At 44.1% G+C, this 25,674-nt stretch overlaps 1 protein-coding gene and 1 non-coding gene across 3 annotated transcripts in view; one reads left to right on the forward strand and one right to left on the reverse strand.

Annotated features, from left to right (window-relative positions):
• The window catches only part of TULP3 (TUB like protein 3), a 55,769-nt gene that overhangs the window by 3,068 nt on the left and 27,027 nt on the right, over positions 1 to 25,674 (forward strand). For both annotated transcript variants that reach the window (XM_028828925.2, NM_001266799.1), the window contains 1 exon segment: positions 18,190 to 18,241. In XM_028828925.2, the coding sequence (XP_028684758.2) occupies positions 18,190 to 18,241 (52 nt within the window).
• LOC114671133 (U6 spliceosomal RNA) lies at positions 23,883 to 23,991 on the reverse strand. Its single transcript, XR_003721028.1, has one exon. It is a non-coding gene; the product is annotated as a U6 spliceosomal RNA (small nuclear RNA).

A 25,674-nucleotide genomic window follows, 5' to 3' on the forward strand; every position in this document is an offset into this window, starting at 1 on the left:
TGATTCGCCTGCCTCCGCCTCTCAAAGTGCTGGGATTACAGGCATGAGCCCCCCACCCCGCCTGGCTGTTTAATGTTTTTGATGAGATACATTGATAGAATTTTCTGTATTGCTGCCTTTCAGTGTAAGGATAACAACCAACTTTTAGGTTTTCTGTGTTTTTTTTTTCTTGGAATTATGTAACTCTTTTATCATGAGGCAGATTTATTTTCAACAAAATAGAAAAATTATTAACTACAAATTTTTATTTTTATTTTTATTTTTTTTGTAGAGACAAGGTCTCACTATGTTGCCCAGGCTGGTTTTGAACTCCTGGTCTCAAGTGATCCTCTTGCCTCACCCTCCCAAAGTGCTGGGATTATAAGTGTGAGCCACCAGGCTTGGCCTGTTTTTCTTTTTTTTTTTTTTTGAGACGGAGTCTCGCTCTGTAGCCCGGACTGGAGTGCAGTGGCCGGATCTCAGCAGCTCACTGCAAGCTCCGCCTCCCAGGTTTACGCCATTCTCCTGCCTCAGCCTCCCGAGTAGCTGGGACTACAGGCGCCCGCCACCTCGCCCGGCTAGTTTTTTGTATTTTTTAGTAGAGACGGGGTTTCACGGTGTTCGCCAGGATGGTCTCGATCTCCTGACCTCGTGATCCGCCCGTCTCGGCCTCCCAAAGTGCTGGGATTACAGGCTTGAGCCACCGCGCCCAGCCCTGTTTTTCTTGTATCAGAAATATTTAGTGAAAATTGGCAGTGAAATTTGAAACAACACTCAGGACCTTTGTTGAGGCTAGACATTTTATAATATAGATTCCCTGGAGATGACAGGGGTTGGCTGGTGCTGGAACTTAAGTCTTATCTGGCCTTTTGTAAGTGATAGAGAATTGAAGGCTTGCTTCCCACTGTGGTGTGACCTTGTGAGCTGGAGTCATCTAAGAAGTTCCAGTCGGTGGTTTGTCCATATGCCATGATTTCTCTTTAGAAATATAAACAGTAGGCTGGGTGTGGTGGCTCACGCTTGTAATCCCAGCACTTTGGGAGGCTGAGATGGGGGATCACTTGAGGTCAGGAGTTCAAAACCAGCCTGGCCAACATGGAGAAACCTCACCTCTACTAAAAATACAAAACTTAGCTGGGCATGGTGGTAGGCACCTGTAATCTCAGCTACTCACGAGCTGAGGCAAGAGAATTGTTTGAACCCGGGAGATGGAGGTTGCAGTGAGCCAAGATCGCGCAACTGCACGCCAGCCTGGGTGACAGAGCAAGAGTCCGTCTCAAAAACAGCAACAACACAAATACACACACACACACACACACACACACACACACACAAAAGAGATCTGTCAAGATAAAAAGCTCTGTAATAGGCCAGGTGCGGTGGCTCATGCCTGTAATCCCAGTGCTTTGGGAGGCAAGGGGGTCGGGGGAGCAGATCATGAGGTCAGGAGTTCAAGACCAGCCCAACCAACATGGCAAAACCCTGTCTCTACTAAAAATACAAAAATTAGCTGGTTATGGTGACGTGCGCGTATAGTCCCAGCTACTCTGGAGGCTGAGGCAGAAGAATTGCTTGAACCTGGAAGGCGGAGGTTGCAGTGAGCTGAGACCGCACCACTGCACTCCAGCCTGGATGACAGAGTGAGATTCTGTCTCCAAAAAAAAGCTCAATAATAATGGCTAACATATTTGTGTTCTTTGCAGACTTCATTGTGCTTTCACATATTTGATCTCTTTTGAGCTTTATAACTCTGAAGGAAACAAAGTGCAGGTGTCATCTGCATTTTGTAGATGCGGAAATTAAGGTTTAGAAAGGTTATGTTATACCTAAGATTACGTGATGAGTAAAATGATGTCATCAGAAGTAAAATTTAGGCTTTGGCTTCTCGTCTCCTCCTCTTTTCTCACACATTATCATAAGGTTGATTCCAAATATTCTGGATGCCCTTTGTGCATATAATTGATAATAATATACTGATTATGGCTGGGTGCAGTGGCTCACACGAGTAATCCCAGCACTTTGGGAGGCTAAGGTGGGTGGATCACCTGAGAGTTTGAGACCAGCCTGGCCAACATGGCAAAACCCCATCTCTACTAAAAATAGAAAAATTAGCTGGGCTTGGTGGTGTGCAGCTATAATCCCAGTTACTTGGGAGGTTGAGGTAGGAGAATTGCTTGAACCTGGGAGGCGGAGGTTGCGGTGAGCCGAGATCATGCCACTTCACTCCAGCCTGGGTGACAAGAGTGAAACTCCGTTTGAAAAATAAAATAAAATGAAATAAAAATAAGAAATAGTGAAAATAAAAAACATTCCCGAAGAAAGAAAATGTAACCCCTGAGAAGGGAGAATTGGGCAAGAGTTAGAATGAACTTAAGTTCTGAGTAATGTCTGTTTGAATCTACAAGTAATAAATGCATTCTTGTAACCTTTGGATTAAATCATACATCTTAAATAGCCTTTCTGTTTAGTTCACTCAAAAGAATGCTTTTTGCTTTTGCTATGTGGTACATGCAAAATCAGGAGGGGTTTACTCTAAAGTAGTTTTCCCTGCTGCATTCTTTGGGGCTCTGTGAATGCTCAAATCAGTGGCCAGCCTTTCCTTCTCATTGCCTTCCTCTCCCCACGCAATTCTCCCTGCTCTGATTGTGTCTCTGCTAAATGGGCCTCCTAGGAAATGGATGTTCATTCCCTGGCTTCAGTTAAGGTAGCTCCAGATTGTGGCCATCTTTCAAGTAGAAGACAGCTGAGCCTAGAATACTACCATTTCTCCCTAGATGAGGAAGGATAGATGTCAAAGGAATTCTTTTCTGACAGTTCTCGTATGACCTTTATGTGTCTTTTCTCAGAAGCAATATTTTGTTCCAGCCAGATGTGTTCTTGGTGTGTCAGTATGTGTAAAAACACGGCTTTCCAATAGTGACATTTAGGATTTGGACAAGGTGAACCTATTTGTCAACTGAGTTAGGAAACATACTTCGTTAATAGCTCTTTCCACAATTATCTGAAATGGTTATCAGTTTGAACGTGATGAAATCTGATGAGTCTTTCACTCTATACAGTTATTTGCCACTTAGTGGTGGGGATGCGTTCTGAGAAACGTGTGCTGTGTGAACATCATAGAGTGCACACAAACCTTGATGGGATATCCTACTACCTACCGAGGCCCTGTGGTACAGTCTGTTGCTCCTAGGCTGCAAAACTACACGGCCTGTTACTGTACTGAACATTGTAGACAACTGGAACACAATGGTAAGTGTTAGTGTATCTAAACATATCTAAACATAGCAAAGATACAGTGAAAATACTTTTTTTTCTTTTTTTTTTTTTTGAGATGGAGTTTCACCCTTGTTGCTCAGGCTGGAATGCGGTGGCGCGATCTCGGCTCACTGCAATCTCTGTCTCCCAGGCTCAAGCGATTCTCCTGCCTCAGCCTCCCAAGTAGTTGGGATTACAGACGTGTACCAGCATGCTCAGCTAATTTTGTATTTTTAGTAGAAACGGGGTTTTACCATGTTGGTCAAACTGGTCTTGAACTCCTGACCTCAAGTGATCCACCCGCCTTAGCCTCCCAAAGTGCTGGGATTACAGGCGTGAGCCACTGTGCCTGGCTGAAAATGTAGTGTTATCATCTTATGGGATCACCGTTGTATATGCAGTATGGTTGACCTAAATGTCATTATTCAGGGCACTCCTCCCCAGGACTGCTTTAAAATCCATTCACTGGCTTGAACGTTCTACCTAAAAATAGCAAGTCAGCTGGCATTTTTAATGAACATATTGAAATACCAGAGAATGAAATTCCTGCCTCTGCTGACCATTTTAATACACGTGTTCAATCGTGCGGTTTAACACATTCAGGTAGACTGGGAGTGAGACTTGTGATTGAATTCTGGCTCTTTCATTGATCAACTGTTTGACCTTTAGAATATAAGCTATAGTTGTAAGTTCAAAATTGCTTTCCTGTGATGTGTAGAAAATAAGGCTGTAACAAGAACGCAAGAAATATTTTTCAAATATGCTCCTGGAAAAAATAAAATTGTTGCTATTTAGCTTTGCAGGAAGAAACTTCAATAAATCTACAAGGTAGGTACTATAATCTCATTTTACAGAGAGATACGAAACTTCTATGAAAGGAGTTCACCTCCTTTCTCGCCAAATTCATTTAGATCATCTATGAGTTTTGTATCTCTCTGTAAAATGAGATTATAGTGCCTACTTTGTCAAGGTTATTGTGAAAATTAGATAATATATATTTAACATAATTCCTGGCAGGCAGTATTAAGTATTCACTAAGTGGAACTGTACTTAAGTGCAACTAGCAGAGTGACAACACATTTTAACAATGTTTCCATAACAATACAGTTTTGAACTTTTAAATATTTTTTTTGGAGTCTTGCTGTGTTGTCCAGGCTGGAGTGCAGTGGCAGGATTTCTGCTCATGGCAACCTCCACCTCCCGGGTTCAAGCAATTCTCCCTGCCTCAGCCTCCTGAGTAGCTGGGATTACAGGTGCCCACCACCACGCCTGGCTAATTTTTGTATTTTTAGTAAGGACGGGGTTTTGCCATGTTGGCCAGGCTGGTCTCGAACTCCTGACCTCAGGTGATGCACCTGCCTCGGCCTCCTAAAGTACTGGGATTATAGGTGTGAGCCGCCACACCCAGCCTAAAGATTTTTTAAATACAGGGGACATTCTTAGAAATGTGTGGGTTTCCAGCATTCGAAAGGTTATGCAGAAGCTTTTGAAAGGTGATAAAGTGTTAGGATGAAATCATTAGCTTCTCACTGAAGTGAAGATTAAGGTAATACATTCATTTGTAGTGTTAAGAAGTATCGTAAAACAAAAATCTTCCCAGGCACAGTGGTTCAAGCCTATAATCCTAGCACTTACAGAGACTGAGGCAGGAGGAAGGAGATCACTTGAGGCCAGTAGCTCAAGACCAGCCTGGGCAACATAGTGAGACCCCCTGTCTGTCTGTTGGTCCATCATGTTCGTTTGTTCTCTCTTTCAAGAGATAGGGTCTCCTATATTGCCCAGGCTAGTCTTGAACTTGGGCCTCAAGTGATTCTCACACCTTGGCCTCCCAAAATGCTGGACAGGCATGAGACACTCTGCCTGGCCCGAGACCCTATCTCTTAAAAGAAAAAAAAAAAAAATCTAGGCTGGGCGCCATGGCTCACGCCTGTAATCCCAGCACTTTGGGAGGCCAAGGCGGGCAGATCACCTGAGGTTGGAGTTCGAGATCAGCCTGGGCAGCATGGTGAAACCCTGTCTCTACAAAAGATACAAAATTAGCTGGGTGTGGTGGCGCATGCCTGTGATCCCAGTTACTTGGGAGGCTGAGGCACGAGAATTGCTTGAATATGGGAGGTGGAGGTTGTAGTGAGCCAAGATCGCGCCATTGCGTTCCAGCCTGGGCAACAAGAGCAGAAACTCGATCTCAAAAAAAAAAAAAAAAAGATAGCAGTTGAAGTTTGAGTGCTTACTATGAGTCAAGTTTCATTTAATCTTCACGATAACCTTCTGAGTTAAGTGTCATTGTTCTCACTTTGTAAATTAGGAAATTTGAGGCTTTACTAGGTTAAGTTGTACTGGGAACTGTGCTGTAACCACACTGCACACGTCTCTAAATGGGGACTTACAATTAGTTTGAACTAATATAGGCCAAGCCAGGGGTCAGCAGACCTTTTCTTTTTAATTTTTTTTTTCAGATAGGGGTCTTGCTTTGTTGCCCAAGCTGGTCTTGAACTACTGGACTTAAGCCATCTTCCCGCCTCAGCCTCCCTAGCAGCAGGGACTGTAGGCATGCACCATCATCCCTGACCAGTGGTCCTTTTCTGTGAAGGTCTTAACCAAATGTTTTTGGTTTTGTAGGCCATACAGTCTCTGTCCCACTTACTCATTACTTAGTTTTCCTGTTGTAGCACAAAAACAGCCATAGATAATAGGTAAGTGAATGAATGTGTCTGTTTCAATAAGACTTTATAGACACTGGAATTTGAAGATTTTTTTCTTTTTATTCATTACTTCCTGCACAGTGATAATTTCTTTTTGGGCTCAGGGGACAGGTTCTCACTGTGTTTGCCCAGGCAGAGTGCAGTGGTGCAATCGTAGCCCACAACAGCCTTGAACTCCTGGGTTTAAGCAATCCTTCTGCCTCAGCCTCCTGAGTAGCTGGGATTACAGGTGTGCACCACCATGCCTGGCTAATTTTTAAATTTTTTGTAGAGACGGGGTTCTCACTATGTTGCCCAGGCTGGTCTCAAACTCCTGGCCTCAAGCAGGCTGCCCACTTAGGCCTCCCAGAGTGCTGAGATGACAGGCATGAGTCACTGCATCTGGTTGGAATTTGAATTTAATATAATGTTTACATGTCTCAAAGTAGTATTCTTCAGATATTTTTAACCTTTTAAAAATGCAAAAATTGGCCGGGCGCGGTGGCTCAAGCCTGTAATCCCAGCACTTTGGGAGGCCGAGACCGGCAGATCACGAGGTCAGGAGATCGAGACCATCCTGGATAACCCAGTGAAACCCCGTCTCTACTAAAAAATACAAAAAACTAGCCGGGCGAGGCGGCGGGCGCCTGTAGTCCCAGCTACTCGGGAGGCTGAGGCAGGAGAATGGCGTGAACCCGGGAGGCGGAGCTTGCAGTGAGCTGAGATCCGGCCACTGCACTCCAGCCTGGGCGACAGACCGAGACTCCGTCTCAAAAAAAAAGCAAAAATCATAGGCTTGGCACAGTGGCTCTTGCCTGTAATCCCAGCACTTTGAGAGGCTGATGCGGGTGGGTCATCTGAGGTCAGGAGTTCGAGACCAGTCTGACCAACATGGAGAAACCATGTATCTACTAAAAATACAAAATTAGCCGGGCATGGTGGCACATGCTTGTAATCCCAGCTACTCCGGAGGCTGAGGCAGGAGAATCGCTTGAACCTGGGTGGCGGAGGTTGTGGTGAGCTGAGATCGTGCCATTGCACTGTAGCCTGGGCAACAAGAGCAAGACAATGTTAAAAAAAAAAAGAAAGCGAAATTCATTCTTAGCTCACAGGCAGTGTAAAAACTGACGGCAGGCCAGCTTTGGCCCACAGACTATAGTTTGCAGCCCCTGTGCTAAATCATAAAAGTATTTTTTCCTGTAAGGTCGTAGTTATTCATACTATGAATATTATTTAAGACAGCAGTGAGGTGGTTTTTATATTAAAATGGAACCTGTCACCTTATGGAATAAGTCCCATAATTTAATTTTCAAGATAAAACTTGGAGACGGGGGCCAGGCGCGGTGGCTCACGCCTGTAATCCCAGCACTTTGGGAGTCTGAGGCAGGTGGATCACGAGGTCAGGAGATCGAGACCATCCTGGCTAACACAGTGAAACCCCATCTCTACTAAAAATACAAAAAACTAGCCGGGCGAGGTGGCGGGCGCCTGTAGTCCCAGCTACTCGGGAGGCTGAGGCAGGAGAATGGCGTGAACCCGGGAGGCGGAGCTTGCAGTGAGCTGAGATCCGGCCACTGCACTCCAGCCTGGGCGACAGAGCGAGACTCCGTCTCAAACAAAACAAAACAAAACAAAACAAAACAAAAAAATTAGCCAGGCGTGGTGGCGGGCGTCTATAGTCCCAGCAAGTCGAGAGGCTAAGGCAGGAGAAATGGCATGAACCTGGGAGGCGGAGCTTGCAGTGAGCCGAGATCGCGCCACTGCACTCCAGCCTGGGCGACAGAGCGAGACTCTGTCTCAAAAAAAAAAAAAAAAAAAAAAAAAAACCCACAAAAAAACTTGGAGACGGGCGTGGTAGCTCACGTCTGTAATCCCAGCACTTTGGGAAGTTGAGGTGGGCACATCATCTCAGGTCAGGAGTTCAAGACTAGCCTGGCCAACGTGTTGAAACCCCATCTCTGCTAAAAATACAAAAAAAAAAAAAAAAAAAAAAAATTAGCTAGGTATGGCGGCTCACGCCTGTGAACCCAGCTACAGGGGAGGCTGAGGCAGGAGAATTTCTTGAACCTGGGAGGAAGAAGTTGTAGTGAGCCGAGATCGCGTCACTGTACACCAGCCTAGTGACAGAACGAGACTCTGTCTCAAAAACAAAAGCAAAAAAACTTGGATTCTAAAGATACATTGTTCTGTAGATGGTCTCTGGACTGTACTTTCCTCCTTTCTCCCCAATTTCATTTAGAGCATAAAAGCACTTTCTTAGGCTGTTAGAAGCACTTGGATTGGAAATGTTGCCTATAGTAACCTGTATAAACATCAATATGTCAATAACAGATTATTAGTGCAAAATTTAAATGTCCATAAACTGAAAGGGAATAACGACTGGTGACTGGGTCTATGAAATTACAGAAGTAAAGCCTAAGGGAGATGGCAAGCTTTCCTGTTCTGCTACCCTTGTCAGCTGATGGCCCGGGACAATTAATAAAGTACTCATTTTAAACTCAAAAACATCTGTTTTGAATAATACTTTTTTTTTTTTTTTAACACCCTACCTTTGAGGTAACTATTGCTAATAGTTTGTGTATATCCTTCTGGAATTCTTCTATTCCTGTAGACCTTGCAGATACTTTTTTTTTTCTACTTACAGTTATTTTATTTTCATTTATTTATATATTTTTTTAGAGTGTCTTGCTCTCTCACCCTGGGCTAGATGTGGTGGCGTGATGATAGCTCAACCTTCTGGGCTCAAGCAATCCTCCCACCTCAGCCTCCCAAGTAGCTGGGACTCAGGCGTGCGCAACCAAGCCAAGATAATTTTTTTTTTGTAGAGACGGTTTCACCGTGTTGCCCAGGCTGGTCTTGAGCTCCTGGGCTCAAGCGATCCTCCTATCTCCTAAAGTTCTGGGATTACAGGCGTGAGCCACTGTGCCTGGCCGTGTTGTGGTTTCAATACACACTTACCTTGACCTTCCTGGCTCAAGCAATCCTCCTGCTTCATTCTCCCCGAGGAGCTGGGACCGCCGGAGCACTCCACTATACCTGGCTAATTAGATTTTTTTTTTTTTTTTTTTTTTTTTTTTTTTTTGTGGAGACAGGGCCTCCTTATATTGCTTAGGCTTTTTGCCCAATTTTTATTTTGTTTTATTTTATTTTTTGAGACAGAGTCTCACGCTGTTGCTCAGGCTGGAGTGCAGTGGCGTGATCTCAGCTCACTGCAACCTCCGCCTCCCGGATTCAAGTGATTCTCCTGCCTCAGCCTCTTGAGTAGCTGGGAATACAGGCATGCACAACCACGCCTGGCTTATTTTTTGTACCACGCCCAGCTTATTTTTTGTATTTTTAGTAGAGACGGGATTTCACCATGTTGGCCCAGCTGGTCTCCAACTCCTGGCCTCAAGTTATCTGCCCATCTCAGCCTCCCAAAGTGCTGGGATTACAGGCATGAGCTACCTTGCCTAGCTCCAATTTTTAATTAGGTTGTTTGTCTTAATAAATCTGTAAGAGTTCTTTAGATTCTAAATATAAATTTTTTGTTAGATATATGTTTCACAAATATTTTCCCTAGTTTGTGGCTTGCCTTCTAATTTTCCTAACAGTATCTTTGTCGAACAAAAGTTTTTCATTTTGATGAAGTCCAACTTGCTGATTTTTAAGTAGTAAATTTAAGTAAAAGTCATAATCATACCTACAGTTTTTCTTCTAGAGGATGTTAGTCAATCTTCAAATAAGCATGCATAACTAGATTTAAGAATAATAAATTATTTTTTGTAGTTGTTTTCTTGAGGTAAACCTTTTATTTCCTTTATCTTTTCTGTGTAATACCTTTGGAGTAATTCCTAGTCTCACACATACTACATTTATTTCTAATAGGTTGAGTTGAACCAAATTTTTGTAAATTATTTTAACTTCATGCAGCAGCTAATTACTAAATATTTACAATTATGAATTTCTCTAAAATAAATTGCCAAGTTGTCCTCTTTATCACTGCACACTGGCATTTATTGCATTAATGAAAGAAGATAACTATATCTAATTTCTAAGTCTAAAAAATAGGCCAGGCACAGTGTCTCATGCCTGTAATCCCAGCACTTTGGGAGGCCGAGGCAGGTGGATCACAAGGTCAGGAGATTGAGACCACGGTGAAACCCCGTCTCTACTAAAAATACAAAAAAAATTAGCTGGGCGTGGTGGCGGGAGCCTGTAGTCCCAGCTATTCAGGAGGCTGAGGCAGGAGAATGGCGTGAACCCAGGAGGCGGAGCTTGCAGTGAGCCGAGATCGCGCCACTGCACTCCAGCCTGGGCGACAGAGCGAGACTCTGTCTCTAAATAAATAAATAAATAAATAAATAAAAGTAATAATTTGTGATGTTCCGAAGCAATACTGTGGTCAGTAAAGGAAGCCTTCATTCAAGTTACTATCAGGAAAAGCAATGGGCTGCTCACAGCCTTTACTTTTGCAAGTCTTATCCTGCTGCTTTCCTGGCAAGGATCGTGTTTACTCTCTCCAGTACCACAGAAGCAGCCTGTTTAGCCTCCTGCATCAGTGGCCAAATTGCAGTTGAGTGCTGATTACAGCATCCTTATCTGGCACAGTGTAGGAAGCCGCAAGAAACACTCTGATTGTTCAGTGGCAATGGATTTTGTGTTACTGGCAGCTCGAAAAATTTACTCTTAACAGGCTGAGAGAAGTTGACAGGAACGTTGAGAGTGCTGAATAATCATAGATTCTTGAGGGTCATTAGTAACATTATTCAGTGCTTCAAAGTACTTGGCAGCATGGTTTGTTGGGTATAGCACTAGACTAGCAATGGAGAATGTTTTAAAGTATGCTCGAAGTTTCTCTGTTACTTATCTTTAGCAAATTTCTTCATTGTTCATGCCATCTTCGTTCCCTAGAAATACTGTGTGAGCGTAATTTAGGTGGTAGATTAAAGGGCAATGGGAATTTTTTTTTTTTTTTTGAGACGGAGTCTCGCGCTGTTGCCCAGGCTGGAGTGTAATGGCATGATCCCAGCTCACTGCAACTTCCGCCTCCTGGGTTCAAGTGATTGTCCTGCCTCAGCCTCCCAAGTAGCTGGGATTACAGGCGTGGGCCACCATGCCTGGCTAATTTTTGTATTTTTAGTAGAGATGGGGTTTCACCGTGTTGGTCAGGCTGGTTTCGAACTCCTGACCTCAAGTGATCTGCCCACGTCAGCCTCCCAAAGTTCTGGAATTACAGGCATGAGCCACTGCGCCTGGTAGCAGTGGGCTTTTTAAAGGTAGTCAGTCCGCAACAATGAAAAAAAGTTACCGAAATTTATATTTTATTTTTTTCTCTTTTTATTTTGAAAAAATTTGGCCAGGCACAGTGGCCCATGTCTGTAATCCCAGCACTTTGGGAGGCCGAGGCAGGTGGATCACCTGAGGTCGGGAGTTCAAGTCCAGCCTGACCAACAGGGAGAAACCCTGTCTCTCCTGAAAATACAAAATTAGCCAGGCGTGGTGGTGCATGCCTGTAATCCCAGCTACTCGGGAGACTGAGGCAGGAGAATCGCTTGAACCCAGGAGGCAGAGGTTGCAGTGAGCCAAGATGACGCCACCGCACTGCAGCCTGGGCAACAAGAGCGAGACTCTATCTCAAAAAAAAAAGAAAAAGAAAAGAAAAAATTGAAATTTGCTGAAAAGTCGCAAGAAAGCACCGTCCATAAACCTATGCCCTTCACATAGATTCATCACTAATATTTTTTATACCCGACTTTAAAAAATCTTTTTAGACTTACATAAAATTTATAAAAATATTAGACAATCCCTCTATACCTTTCACCAAGTTTCCCCTAATGTTAACATCATCTTCTTCTTCTTCTTTTTTTTTTTTTTTTGAGACGGACCCTAGTTCTGTTGCCCAGGCTGGAGTGCAGTGGCATGATCTTGGCTCACTGCAACCTCTGCCTCCTGGGTTCAAGCGATTCTCCAGCCTCAACCTCCTGAGTAGCTGGGATTACAGGTGCCTGCCACCACGCCCAGCTGATTTTTCTATCTTTAGTAGAGACGGGGTTTCACTGTGTTGACCAGGCTTGTCTCGAACTTCTGACCTTGTGATCTGCCCGCCTTGGCCTCCCAAAGTGCTGTGAGCCACTGTGCCTGGCCTAATGTTAACATCTTACATAACCATGGCCACATTATCAAAATCAGGAAATTAATATACAATCAATACTGTTAACTAATTCATAGGCCTTATTTGAATTTTGTCAGTTTTCCTACTAATGTCTCTTTCCTAGTCTAGGTTTTTTTGGTGTCCATAAATAAAGGTGAGTGAGATGGGACATACTGCCAGAAAATTCTCTTTGCATACACTGTGCAGTGTTGTAAGGCCTTGTAGTTCTCTTCAGCTAATTTTTATTTTATCTGTCTATCTTACCTATATTTATCTGAGATGGAGTCTCGCTCTGTTGCTCAGGCTGCTGTGCAGGGTCACAGTCTCAGCTCACTTGAATTCTTGGGCTCAAGTGCTCCTCCTACCTCAGCCTCCTGATTAGCTGGGACCACAGGCTCCTGGCACCATGCCCAGCAGGTATCTTCAGTTCAGCCTTTACTGGTTGGTAACTGGAGAATTGTCCAAGAGAATGGTGTTCTGTGGGCATCTCATCTACCACACTTGAGTGTTTCTGTGTTTCTTCAAGATGTGTGTTTAGGGTTTCTCCTGTTTGTACCAAGCAAATAGGAAATTTTCTTTGAGAAAAATGGGAGGAAAAAGAGTTACTCCACTTTTTTTTTTTTCCTGTAGGAATTCTTTCTGTTTTGTGTTGATTTATTAACCAGGCTTGCTTGTGGTTAGGCTTGCTATTCAATAACTAAGTTAAAATGAAGGAAAGAGAATATTAACACAGGCCGGGCATGGCAGCTCATGCCTGTATCCCAGCACTTTGGGAGGCCAAGATGGGCGGATCACCTGCACCTGAAGTCAGGAGTTGGAGACCAACCTGGCCAACATGGCAAAACCCCTTCTCCACTAAAAATATGGCAGGCACCTGTAATCCCAGCTACTTGGGACGCTGACGCAGGAGAATCGCTTGAACCCGGGAGGTGGAGGTTGCAGTGAACTGAGATTGTGCCACTGCACTCCAGCCTCGATGACAGACTGAGACTCTGTCTCAAAAAAAAAAAAAATTAAGTCAGAAAAATGTAAATTTATTAAGATGATATTCCAGATTAGACTAGAAATTTTAGTTCAGATTGAATATAAGTCTATAAAATATCTTTTTTTTTTTTTTTTTTTGAGACAGAGTCTCGCTCTGTCACCAGGCTGGAGGGCAGTGGCATGATCTCGGCTCACTGCAACCTCTACCTGCCAGGTTCAAGCAATTCTCTTGCCTCAGCCTCCTGAGCAGCTGGGACTACAGGCACACACCATCATGCCCAGCTAATTTTTGTATTTTTAGTAGAGATGGGGTTTCACCATGTTGGCCAGGATGGTCTTGATCTCTTGACCTCGTGATCCACCCGCTGCAGCCTCCCAAAGTGTTGGGATTACAGGCGTGAGCCAGTGCACCAGGCGTTATAAAATATCTTTATAGGTTATAATTTAACTAAAGGTATAACTTTTTAAGTTATAATTTATTTAAACTTAGAACTCAGGGAAAATGTGACTTTTGATATATAGGAGACTTACAAATGTTACAGTTACTTAACATGTATTTATTGTCTCTTCTGTTCTGGTCAAAATGCTTTGATTGTACCCTATTTATTCAGATTGTCTGTTCAACTTGCCCAGGCTTGATGAAAGGAATCAAGTGGTGTCTAGATGTACTGTCAAAAACATACCTGTTTTTTTCACTATTTGAGGCCTTATGAGAAACGTTTGAAAACTTTAGTTGTATGCCAGAACTTAACATCTTTGAAGAGGTTTTAGCATGGGTGGGGAATGATTCGTTTTTCCCCCACGCCAGAAGTCGTCACACCTTTGGTTTAGTGTTGAGAACAGAGTGCAGATTTGTAGCAGCAGCTGTTTGAAAATACTAGTTCATGGTGGAGATTTCAGTGAGCCAAGATCATGCCACTGCCCTCTACCCCAGGCGACAGAGCCAGACCCTGTCAAAAAAAAAAAAAAAAAATTTTTTTTTTTTTTTTTTGTTTGAGAGAGAGTCTTGCATTGTTGCCCAGGCAAGGAGTGCAGTGGCGCCATCTTGGTTCACTGCAACCTCTGCCTCCTGGGTTCACGCGATTCTCCTGCCTCAGCTTCCTGAGTACCTGGGATTACAGGTGCAAACCACCATACCTGGCTAATTTTTTGTATTTTTAGTAGAGATGGGGTTTCACCATGTTGGCCAGACTGCTCTTGAACTCCTGACCTCGTGATCCGCCGGCCTTGGCCACCGGAAGTGCTGGGAATACAGGCATGAGCCACTGGCTCTTTTTTTTTTTTTTTTTTTTTGAGACGGAGTCCCACACCGTCACCCAGGCTGGAGTGGTGCAGTGGCGTGATCTCAGCTCACTGCATCCTCCGCCTCCCGGGTTCAAGTGATTCTCCTGCCTCAGCCTCCTGAGTAGCTGGGATTACAGGTGCATGACGCCACTCCCAGCTAATTTTTTGTATTTTAGTAGAGACGGGGTTTCACCGTGTTGGCCAGGCTGGTCTCAAACCCCTGAGCTCAGGCAGTCCACCTGCCTCGGCCTCCCAAAGTGCTGGAATTACAGGTGTGAACCATCGTGCCCGGCCTAATTTATTTATTTATTTATTTATTTTATTTATTTTTTTTTTTGAGACGGAGTCTTGCTCTGTCACCCAGGCTGGAGTGCAATGGCCGGATCTCAGCTCACTGCAAGCTCCGCCTCCCGGGTTTACGCCGTTCTCCTGCCTCAGCCTCCCCAGTAGCTGGGACTACAGGCGCCCGCCACTTCGCCCGGCTAGTTTTTTTGTATTTTTTAGTAGAGACGGGGTTTCACCGTGTTAGCCGGGATCGTCTCTCGATCTCCTGGCCTTGTGATCCGCCCGTCTCGGCCTCCCAAAGTGCTGGGATTACAGGCTTGAGCCACCGCGCCCGGCCATTTATTTTTAATTAAAAAAGAAAATGGCTATAATCCCAGCACTTCGGGAGGCCAAAGCGGGTGGATCACCTGAGGTCAGGAGTTTGAGACCAGCCTGGCCAAAATGATGAAGCCCTGTCTCTACTAAAAATGAAAAATTAGCCGGGCATGGTGGCGGGCGCCTGTAATCCCAGCTGCTCAGGAGGCTGAGGCAGGAGAATCGCTTGAATCTGGGAAGTGGAGGTTGCAGCGAGCCGAAATCACGTCATTGTACTCCAGCCTGGACAACAAGAGTGAACCCTTCATCTCAAAATAAGTAAATAAATAAATAATAAATTTTAAAAAATGAAAATACTAGTCCATAACAGTGGACTTTTTTCTCTAAATTCTCCTTTTGCTGTATAATGTCATTTTATGCAGAACTTTAAAAAATTTATACTGATACATGGCCAGGCACAATGGCTGACGCCTGTAATCTCAGCACTTTGGGAAGCCGAGGTGGGCAGATCACTTGAGGTCAGGAATTCAAGACCAGCCTGGCCAACATGGCAAAACCCCATCTCTACTAAAAATACAAAAATTGGCCAGGCACAGTGGCTCACACCTGTAATCCCAACACTTGGGGAGGCTGAGGTGGGCAGATCACGAGGTCGAGGTCAGGAGATCAAGACAATCCTGGCTAACACAGTGAAACCCTGTCTCTACTAAAAATACAAACAATTAGCCGGGTGTAGTGACGTGCACCTATAGTCCCAGCTACTCGGAAGTTTGAGGCAGGAGAATCGCTTGAACCTGGGAGGTGGAGGTTGCAGTAAGCCGAGATCATGCCACTGCACTCCAGCCTGGGCAACAGAGTGAGACTCTGTCTCCAAAAAAAAAAAAAAAAAATTACAAAAATTAGCGGGGCATGATGGTGCACCCCTGTAGTTCTAGCTATTCAGGAGGCTGAGGCAGGAGAATGGCTTGAACCCAGGAGGTAGAGGTTGCAGTCAGATGAGTTGAAGCCACTGCACTCCAGCTTGGGTGGCAGAGTAAGACTGTCTAAAAAAAAAAATTTTATACTTATACACACTGAATACCTGTAATATTCTAGCACTCTAGTTTTGTTTTTGTTTTATCTTTTTTTTTTTTTGGTCACACTATATTAATGAAGGATTTTTAAATTTGGGGTTTAAAAATACGTGACTGCAGATAAAAATCATTAAAGAAAACAGCTGGGCGCGGTGGCTCACGCCTGTAATCCCAGCACTTTGGGAGGCCGAGATGGGTGGATCATGAGGTCAGGAGATCGAGACCATCCTGGCGAACACGGTGAAACCCCGTCTCTACTAAAAAATACAAAAAAACTAGCCGGGCGAGGTGCCGGGCGCCTGTAGTCCCAGCTACTCGGGAGGCTGAGGCAGGAGAATGGCGTGAACCCGGGAGGTGGAGCTTGCAGTGAGCCGAGATCTGGCCACTGCACTTCAGCCTGGGCGACAGAGCGAGACTCCGTCTCAAAAAAAAAAAAAAAAAAAAAGAAAAGAAAACAGAAAACGTAGGAACATATCTAGGTGAAACATGAGGGGCACAAAGTCAAGGCCAGAGGCTGTTGTGTCTGACATTTTTGTTTATTTGTTCCTCTTTGGAGCTGGGAGAAAAGAGATGATTTATTGACCACCCAGTATTTTTTGTTTGTTTGTTTTTTAAACATAAAGATCATGAGTGAATTAATAAATAGAGAGGCATGTCAGAAAATCAGAAAGCACCTCCACGTCTGTGTGTGCGGGTTGTTAAACCTGCCTCACAAGTGAATGAAGAGGAAGAGTCTTCGCGACAGCATGCAAATTCCAAGTTGGTCTGCATTAGTAAGATGCATAGAACCTTCTAAAATGTAGGAATATAGTGGCACACCATTAAGCCATACATAAATGCTTTGGTATATTTGCCCCACATGTAGCAAACACCATGTTTCTCTTTGTGGTAATGGAATTTGTCTTCTTAAATAGCACCTTGTAGTTCCAGTTTTTCTGGCACTAAGTTCCCAGTAAACATTTATCATCCAAATAATTGAGAACCATTTCTGCCTAATTTCATACTTCACACTTTCCAAGAATGCTGAATCACAAAATAAAAGTCTTAAATTAGGAAATTGTCAACAATAGAAAAGCCTTCAGAGAGAGTTTTTTTTTCCCCCCGTTTGTTTGTTTTGAGCCATAGTCTCGCCCTGTCGCCCAGGCTGGAGTGCAGTGGTGTGATCTCGCTGTTCCTCCGCCTCCCGGGTTCAAATGATTCTCCTGCCTCAGTCTCCCGAATAGCTGGGATTACAGGCATGGCCACCACACCTGGCTAATTTTTTGTATCCTTAGTAGAGACAGGTTTCACCATGTTGGCCAGGCTAGTCTCGAACTCCTGACCTTGTGATCCACCCACCTAGACCTCCCAAAGTGCTGGGATTACAGGTGTGAGCCAATGTGCCCGGCCCGGAGAGTGTTTTTAAATGTTCAGAAGGGCTTGGTTTATCAGCTGAAGACTGGTTTTATTCCATTTTTGTTGTTTCTTTCTGCCTTCAAGCAGATCTGTCTCCCGGTGGCAATAAATGTCACCTGTTCATCCATACTTACAGTTGTCTCCTTCGATGACTGGCATAATAAATGTTATTAATGACAGACTTGAGTAAGTTAAATTAAATGCCCAGATCTTCAGGAATTCAGTAGGCTCTAATAAGATGCTATACACAGTGTAATTTTCCCTGTCGTAGAACTAACTCCAAAAAACAAATAAATATGTTTGATTTTTCAGATGTAATTTAGATACCAGAAGGAGATCAGAATTGGGGTCTGTTTCTGCTGTTTAGCCTTACACATGACTCTTCAAGTCTTCCTTCATCTTCAAAGTGTAAAAAATAATGGTATCTAGTTCATAGGGTTGTTTTAAAAAAATAAACAAAATAATACCATGTAAAATGCTTACCACTATGTTCAGAGCATAACGCGTACTCAAGACGTTGTTTAAAACAAAAGGAAATCCCTGCATGCATGGGGTCTGTGTTTTCATCTTTTTCTTGTCCTTGGAGTATTTCAGTCTCCTGAGGTCCTCTGGAGTAAGTGCGGTGTTAAGGGTGGGAAGTCCTCCTGCAGTCAGTGCGGGTAGCCTCTAGAAGCTGATGCCTTTCGTAAGGCAGAATCGATTGGTTCCAAATAACCCAAAAGAGTACATGCATAAAGAGATGAAATTGACAAGGAGTTTTCTCTTTATATACTTGCTTTCTTGCTTTATTTTTTTTGGAAAACAGTGTCTTCCATGAAGAAATGATGAAGATGCGACAGGCTAAACTGGATTATCAGGTGAGCAGAGTCTCCTCTTTTGAAATAGGTGGCCAACTATACTGGCCGTGATGCTGGTGGTCTTGGCTCTGAATCCTTGGCAGGGCTATGGAAAGAAGACTGGCAAGGAGAAGGCTCGGGTGGTTACCTATGAAGCAGTGTCTGGAGTTAGTGGTTGCTGAACCAAGGCTCTGGGCTATGGCAAGACCAAAGTGCTTTGAGGATGTCAGCAACAAGACTGGCCTTGGATTTACAATCACCAGAAATTCCTTGGTGCCTTTCTTTCTGAGGAATTAAAAGAATGTTAACATTGTATTTCTATGTAGTAATTTGGTTCTGCTACCTTAAGTACCTCTCTACAATGTAATTTCACTCACACTGTAATTTCACAAGATGGTGTTCTTATGCTAAAATGCAGATCCGAACTTGCTACTGCTGCTTTAAAATCTCCATCGCATGGCCAGGCGCGGTGGCTCACGCCCGTAATCCCAGCTCTTTGGGAGGCTGTGGCAGGTGGATCACGAGGTCAGGATATCGAGACCATCCTGGCCAACATGGTAAAACGGTCTATACTAAAAAATACAAAAAATTAGCCAGGCATGGTGGCAGGCGCCTGTAGTCCCAGCTACTCGGGAGGCTGAGGCAGGAGAATGGTGTGAACCCAGGGGGCAGAGCTTGCAGTGAGCCGAGATCACGCCACTGCAGCCTGGTGACAGAGCAAGATTCCGTCTCAAAACAAACAAAAAATCTCCTTCACAAAGAGGATAATTTTCTTCACAGAGCTGCTGGCACATTTAGTTTGTTTTCTCCATTACACTAAGCTCTGTGAGAGCAGGAGCCAAGCATGTTTTGGATAAACATTATATCAGAAGTTCTCAGCACGGTGCTGGACATGTAGTAATCTTTCATTAAGTATTTGAACAAAGGAAGGAATAAATGAACGGTTTTGTGTTGTTACATGCTGTGATCATCATGTTCAGATAGCTTAGAACCTATACCCAACATACATTATATTTATATTCGCTTTTTTCTATGAATCTATTCGAATTCAGCAAATTCTGTAGCTAGGATCGTTAACAGTCAAGATGTCTGGATTCAGTAGGTGACTAAAAGTCTCTAAAGTTTTGTCTTCTCTTCTTTATGTGGTTGGTGGAACTAAAAATGGGACTTCTAGCCTAATAAATTATTTTAGAGGTGGAATTACTGAAAACTAAGCAACAACTAAATTACTGTGATTGTGGAGAAGATTCTGTTACACACACACATACACACAGACTTATCCCTCTGCCCGCAGAGATCACAGTAATTGGGATGAGCCCTTTATTTTCTTCATTCCGTTGCAGAGCAAATTGTATTTAGGGAGAAGTGGACACAAAAATGTAGATCTTTGATTTATTTTTACTCATTTTTATTCTTAGGCATCCTAGTATCGTAAGGCCCAATTTTACCTACTTTGTTAACATTAGGTAACATCTATGGTTCATCTATCAATCATGTTCTGAGACATTAGTCTTTACATTTTGTATATAGATACATTCTCTGAGTTTTTTTTTTAAAGGTGGCCCTAGTAGTTTGTAATTGTATTCTTTTCATTGAAAATACTACATGTGGTATAAATGTTGTAACTTTTGTAAGCCTTTTTATAGCACAATTTTTAAAATTATGTTTTTACATAGGTAATAAAAACATAAGAATTCAAATAATATAAGATATTTGATGAAAACATCTCTGTCTGCTTGGCTCAGTGCTTTGTCAGTGGCTGCCACTGACTTAATATATTACATCTTCCAGAGAGAGGGAATTTTTTATTTTTTTATTTTATTTTATTTTATTTTATTTTATTTTATTTTATTTTATTTTTGAGACGGAGTCTCGCTCTGTCGCCCAGGCTGGAGTGCAGTGGCCGGATCTCAGCTCACTGCAAGCTCCGCCTCCCGGGTTCATGCCATTCTCCTGCCTCAGCCTCCCGAGTAGCTGGGACTACAGGCGCCCGCCACCTCGCCCGGCTAGTTTTTTGTACTTTTTTTTAGTAGAGACGGGGTTTCACGTGTTAGCCAGTATGGTCTCGATCTCCTGACCTCGTGATCCGCCTGTCTCGGCCTCCCAAAGTTCTGGGATTACAGGCTTGAGCCACCGCGCCTGGCCTGTATTTATTTTTTTGAGACAGAGTCTTGCTCTGTCGCCCAGGCTGGAGTGCAGTGGCCGGGTCTCGGCTCACTGCAAGCTCCGCCTCCCGGGTTCACGCCATTCTCCTGTCTTAGCCTCCCGAGTAGCTGGGACCACAGGCACCCGCCACCACACCCGGCTAATTTATTTTATTTTATTTTATTTTTTGTATTTTTACTAGAGATGGGGTTTCACTGTGTTGGCCAGGATGGTCTGGATCTCCTGACCCCATGATCCGCCCGCCTTGGCCTCCCAAAGTGCTGGGATTACAGGCATGAGCCACCGTGCCCGGCCTTTTTTTTTTTTTTTTTTTTTTTGAGTCAGTGAATTTAGAGACATAAAATTTTATAGGATTTTTTTTCACATGCCTGGTAGTATCAAAGGAATTTTTTGAAATTAAAAAAAAATGTGGCCGGGCGCGGTGGCTCAAGCCTGTAATCCCAGCACTTTGGGAGGCCGAGACGGGCGGATAACGAGGTCAGGAGTTCGAGACCATCCTGGCTAACACGGTGAAACCCCGTCTCTACTAAAAAATACAAAAAACTAGCCGGGCGAGGTGGCGGGCGCCTGTAGTCCCGGCTACTCGGGAGGCTGAGGCAGGAGAATGGCGTAAAAACCCGGGAGGCAGAGCTTGCAGTGAGCTGAGATCCGGCCACTGCACTCCAGCCTGGGCGACACAGTGAGACTCCGTCTCAAAAAAAAAAAAAAAAATGTATCTTTGGATAAGATGTATAAATTTTGGTGTTAAATAATGTATGAGAAGCTGGCATGGTAGTGTGCATCTGTAGTTCCAGCTGCCTGGGAGGCTGAGGAAGAAGGATCCCTTGACCTCAAGTGTTTTCGTTCAGTCTGGGCAACACAGCAAGACACCACCCTGCATCTCTTTAAAAAAAAAAAAAAAAAAAGGCTAGGCGCGGTGGCTCAAGCCTGTAATCCCAGCACTTTGGGAGGCCGAGATGGGCGGATCACGAGGTCGGGAGATCGAGACCATCCTGGCTAACACGGTGAAACCCCGTCTACTAAAAATACAAAAAACTAGCCGGGTGCGGTGGCGGCATCTGTGGTCCCAGCTGCTCGGGAGGCTGAGGCAGGAGAATGGTGTGAACCCGGGAGGCAGAGCTTGCAGTGAGCTGAGATCCGGCCACTGCACTCCAGCCTGGGCGGCGAAGCGAGACTCCGTCTCAAAAAAAAAAAAAAAAAAAAAAAAAAAAAAAAAGTGTATGAGAATATTGTTAGAGCCATGAAATGCCAACAGGTACTTGAGAAGGAAGTTACTCAGTAGGGGGTAAGGGAATTTCCACAAATGCAAGCTGAGCATTCAAATGGTGTATAACAACAAAGGCAGCACCACATAACGAAGAAAACATTGGGCTGGGAAACAGAAGGCTTTGGTTCTAGTTCTGGCTCTGCCATTATTCAGCTGTGTGATTTTAGGTAAAGTTCTTAAAGTCAGTTGGCCTCAGCCATTTCATCTGTAGAGTGAAGTTAGACTGGATAAAATAATAGAATGTTAGAAAGAATCTTCAGTGTCTAAGTTAGAGCCAAGATGGAGGCGTATTGAGGAAGCATAGGCTACAACTCAGCCCAGGCATCCCAGGCGGGCAGTATCTTGGTGGGAGCCTCACAGTCCAGAGTAGGCCAACCTGCCCAAGGGATACAGTGCACACCCGTCAGTGATAGTGGCACGTCCCAGCAGTTACCCTCAATGGAGGTGGGAGAGGCTGGGGAAACCCTGCCCAGATGTACATTAGATTAGACTCAGGAATTCTGCTATGGCAGTGTCCCTTTGGTTGAGTGTCACTGGTTGTGAGCTTTATAGGATAAGAAACAGCTAAAAACGGCCGGGCACGGTGGCTCAAGCCTGTAATCCCAGCACTTTGAGAGGCCGAGATGGGCGGATCACAAGGTCAGGAGATCGAGACCATCCTGGCTAACACGGTGAAACCCCGTCTCTACCAAAAAATACAAAAAAACTAGCCGGGCGAGGTGGCAGGCACCTGTAGTCCCAGCTACTCGGGAGGCTGAGGCAGGAGAATGGCGTGAACCCGGGAGGCGGAGCTTGCAGTGAGCCGAGATCTGGCCACTGCACTCCAGCCTGGGCGACAGAGCGAGACGCTGTCTCAAAAAAAACAAAAAACAAAAAACAAAAAAAAACAAAAAAAAAAACCAGCTAAAAACAACCAAAGTTAATCTGTCTCCTGAGGATTGGTTCATATTAGCCCGTCTCATAAGTGATGAATCTGAATCTGAGAATTACTTTCTAGTGAACCATATTCGAGAATTAGCTGTTCTTTACATTCCCAGTAGAAATATCTGTGGTAAGTTTGCAATCAGAACGTGGCTTGGTATATTCAAAATCAGAGCAGGTAGATTTGTAAAATGATATTTATAGTGACACATTAAAATATGATAGTATGATTAATTCGCCTCTTCTGAAGGGATATACCTACCCAAGGAAGGAGATTTGCATGTGCACAGGACATTCTCCCTGCCTTAGTGCTAGAGACACAGGGTAGATCTTGTTCTTTCTCTTCCCTTAACTCATTCCTTTTTTTTTTTTTTTTTTTTGGAGACAGAGTCTCCCTCTGCCACCAGGCTGAAGTGCAGTGGCGCCATCTCGGCTCACTGCAACCTCCGCCTCCTGGGTTCAAGCGATCCTCCTGCCTCGGCCTCCTGAGTAGCTGGGACTAAGGTGCACGCCACCACGCCCAGCTAATTTTTGTGTATTTAGTAGAGATGGGGTTTCACCATGTTGGCCAGGATGATCTTGATCTCTTGACCTTGTGATCTGCCCGCCTTGGCCACCCAAAATGCTGGGATTACAGGCGTGAGCCACAGTGCCCAGCCAACTCATTCTTTTATCATCTAGTTTACAGTATTATTGATCTGGTTACTGTTTGTTTCATATCTGTCATGTTTTCCTGATACTATAATCTTTTAATTTAATGTTTAAAGATTCTACATCTCCAGATCATTTACATGTGGCTATTCTTCTCCTATATAGATTTTAAACAGCTCTATTAAGATAAAATTCACATACCATAAATATACACGTAGGTGAAGTATACAAATGATTTTTAGATCTTATAAATGGAATCATACAGTATGTGGTCTTTTGTGTCTGGCTGCTTTGACTTAGCATAAAGTTCACCCATGTTGTAAATGTGCCAGTACTTCATTCCTTTTTATCGCCAAATAACATTTTATTATATGGGTATACCACATTTTGTTTATCTGTTCGTCAGTTGACGGACATTTGGGTTGTCTCCACTTTTTGCCTATTATAAATAAGGCTATTCTGGATATCTGCAAACAAGTTTTTGTGTGCACATGTTCTCATTTCTCTTGGTTATATATCTAAGAGTAGAATTGCTGGGTCATACTGTAACTCTGTTTAACATTTTAAGGAACTGTCAGACTGTCTTCCAAAAGGCTGAACCATTTTACATTCCCACTAGCAGTGTATGAAGCTTTCCGTGTTTTCACTTTTTTTCAGTTTTAATATGAAATCTTCATGAGTTTATGTGTCGTTCTTGTGCAGGGGCCATGCTAATCTTCTCTGTATCATTCCAGTTTTCACTATACGAGCAGCCAAAGCAAGCACGGTTTTTCCACAATCTTTTTTTTTTTCTTGAGACAGAGTCTCACTCTGTTGCCTAGGCTGGAGTGCAGTGGCACAGTCTTGGCTCACTGCCATCTCCGCCTCCCGGGTTCGAGCGATTCTTTTTTTTTTTTTTTTTTTTTTTTTTGAGACGGAGTCTCGCTCTGTCCCCAGGCTGGAGTGCAGTGGCCGCATCTCAGCTCACCGCAAGCTCCGCCTCCCGGGTCTACGCCATTCTCCTGCCTCAACCTCCCGAGTAGCTGGGACTACAGGCGCCCGCCACCTCACCCGGCTAGTTTTTTGTATTTTTTAGTAGAGACGGGGTTTCACCGTATTAGCCAGGCTGGTCTCGATCTCCTGACCTTGTGATCCGCCCGTCTCGGCCTCCCAAAGTGCTGGGATTACAGGCTTGAGCCACCTCGCCCGGCCATTCGAGCGATTCTTGTACCTCAGCCTCCCGAGAAGCTGGGATTACAGGTGCCCACCACCACGCCCAGCTATTTTTTGTATTTTTAGTAGAGACAGGATTTCGCCATATTGGCCAGGCTGCTCTCGATCTCCTGACCTCAAGTAATCCGCCTGCCTGCCTCAAAAAGTGCTGGGATTACAGGCCTGAGTCACTGTGCCCAGCCAGTTTTTCCACATTCTTACCAACACTTGTTATTGTCTGTCTGTGATTTGGAGCCATTTTAGTGGGTGTGAAGTGGTATCTCATTGTAGTTTTGATTTGCATTACCCTAATGACTAATTATGTTGAGTTTTTTTGTGTGTGTGTGTGGTGGCCTTTCATTTTTTTATTTTTTCGAGATAGGGTCTTGCTCTGTCACCCAGGCTGGAGTGCAGTGATACGGTCATAGCTTACTGAAGTCTTGACCTCCTGGGCTCAAGCGATTCTCCCACGTCAGCCTCCCAAGTACCTGAGACTGCAGGCATGCACCACCGCACTTGGCTAATTTTTCTTTTTTCTTTTCTTGTATTTTGAGATCAGTGTTCCCCAGGCTGATCTCAAACTTGTGACCTCGTGATCCTCCTTCCTCTGCCTCCCAAAGTGCTAGGATTATAGGCATGAGCCATCATGCCTGGTCAAGTTTTATAGTTTTAGCTTTTACACTTTCTGTGGTTTATTTATTTATTTTTTTCTGAGATGCAGTCTTGCTCTGTCCCCCAGGCTGGAGTGTAGTGGCATGATCTCAGCTCACTGCAACCTCTGCCTCCTGGGTTCAAGGAATTCTCCTGCCTCAGCCTCCTGAGTAGCTGGGATTACAGGCGTGTGCCACCATGCCTGGCTAATTTTTGTATTTTTAGTAGAGACTGGGTTATACCATGTTGGTCAGGCTGGTCTCGAACTCCTAACCTCATGATCCGCCTGCCTCTGCCTCCCAAAGTGCTGGGATTACAGGTGTGAGCCCCTGTGCTCAGCCTCTGTGGTTTATTTTTAAAACTGATATATAATAATTGTACATATTTATGGGGTTAGGGTTAGGGTTAGGGTTATTGTAATGATCACGTTGTTTAAGGTATCCATCACCTCAAACACTTACCATTTCTTTGTGTTGGGAACATTTCAAATATTTTAGCTATTTTGAAATATACAATAAATTATTATTATTTTTTTTTTTGAGACGGAGTTTTGCTCTTGTCCCCCAGGCTGGAGTACAATGGTGCAATCTCAGCTCACTGCAACCTG

The sequence above is a fragment of the Macaca mulatta genome, chromosome 11, assembly GCF_049350105.2.
Source record: "Macaca mulatta isolate MMU2019108-1 chromosome 11, T2T-MMU8v2.0, whole genome shotgun sequence".
Lineage (NCBI taxonomy): Eukaryota > Metazoa > Chordata > Mammalia > Primates > Cercopithecidae > Macaca > Macaca mulatta.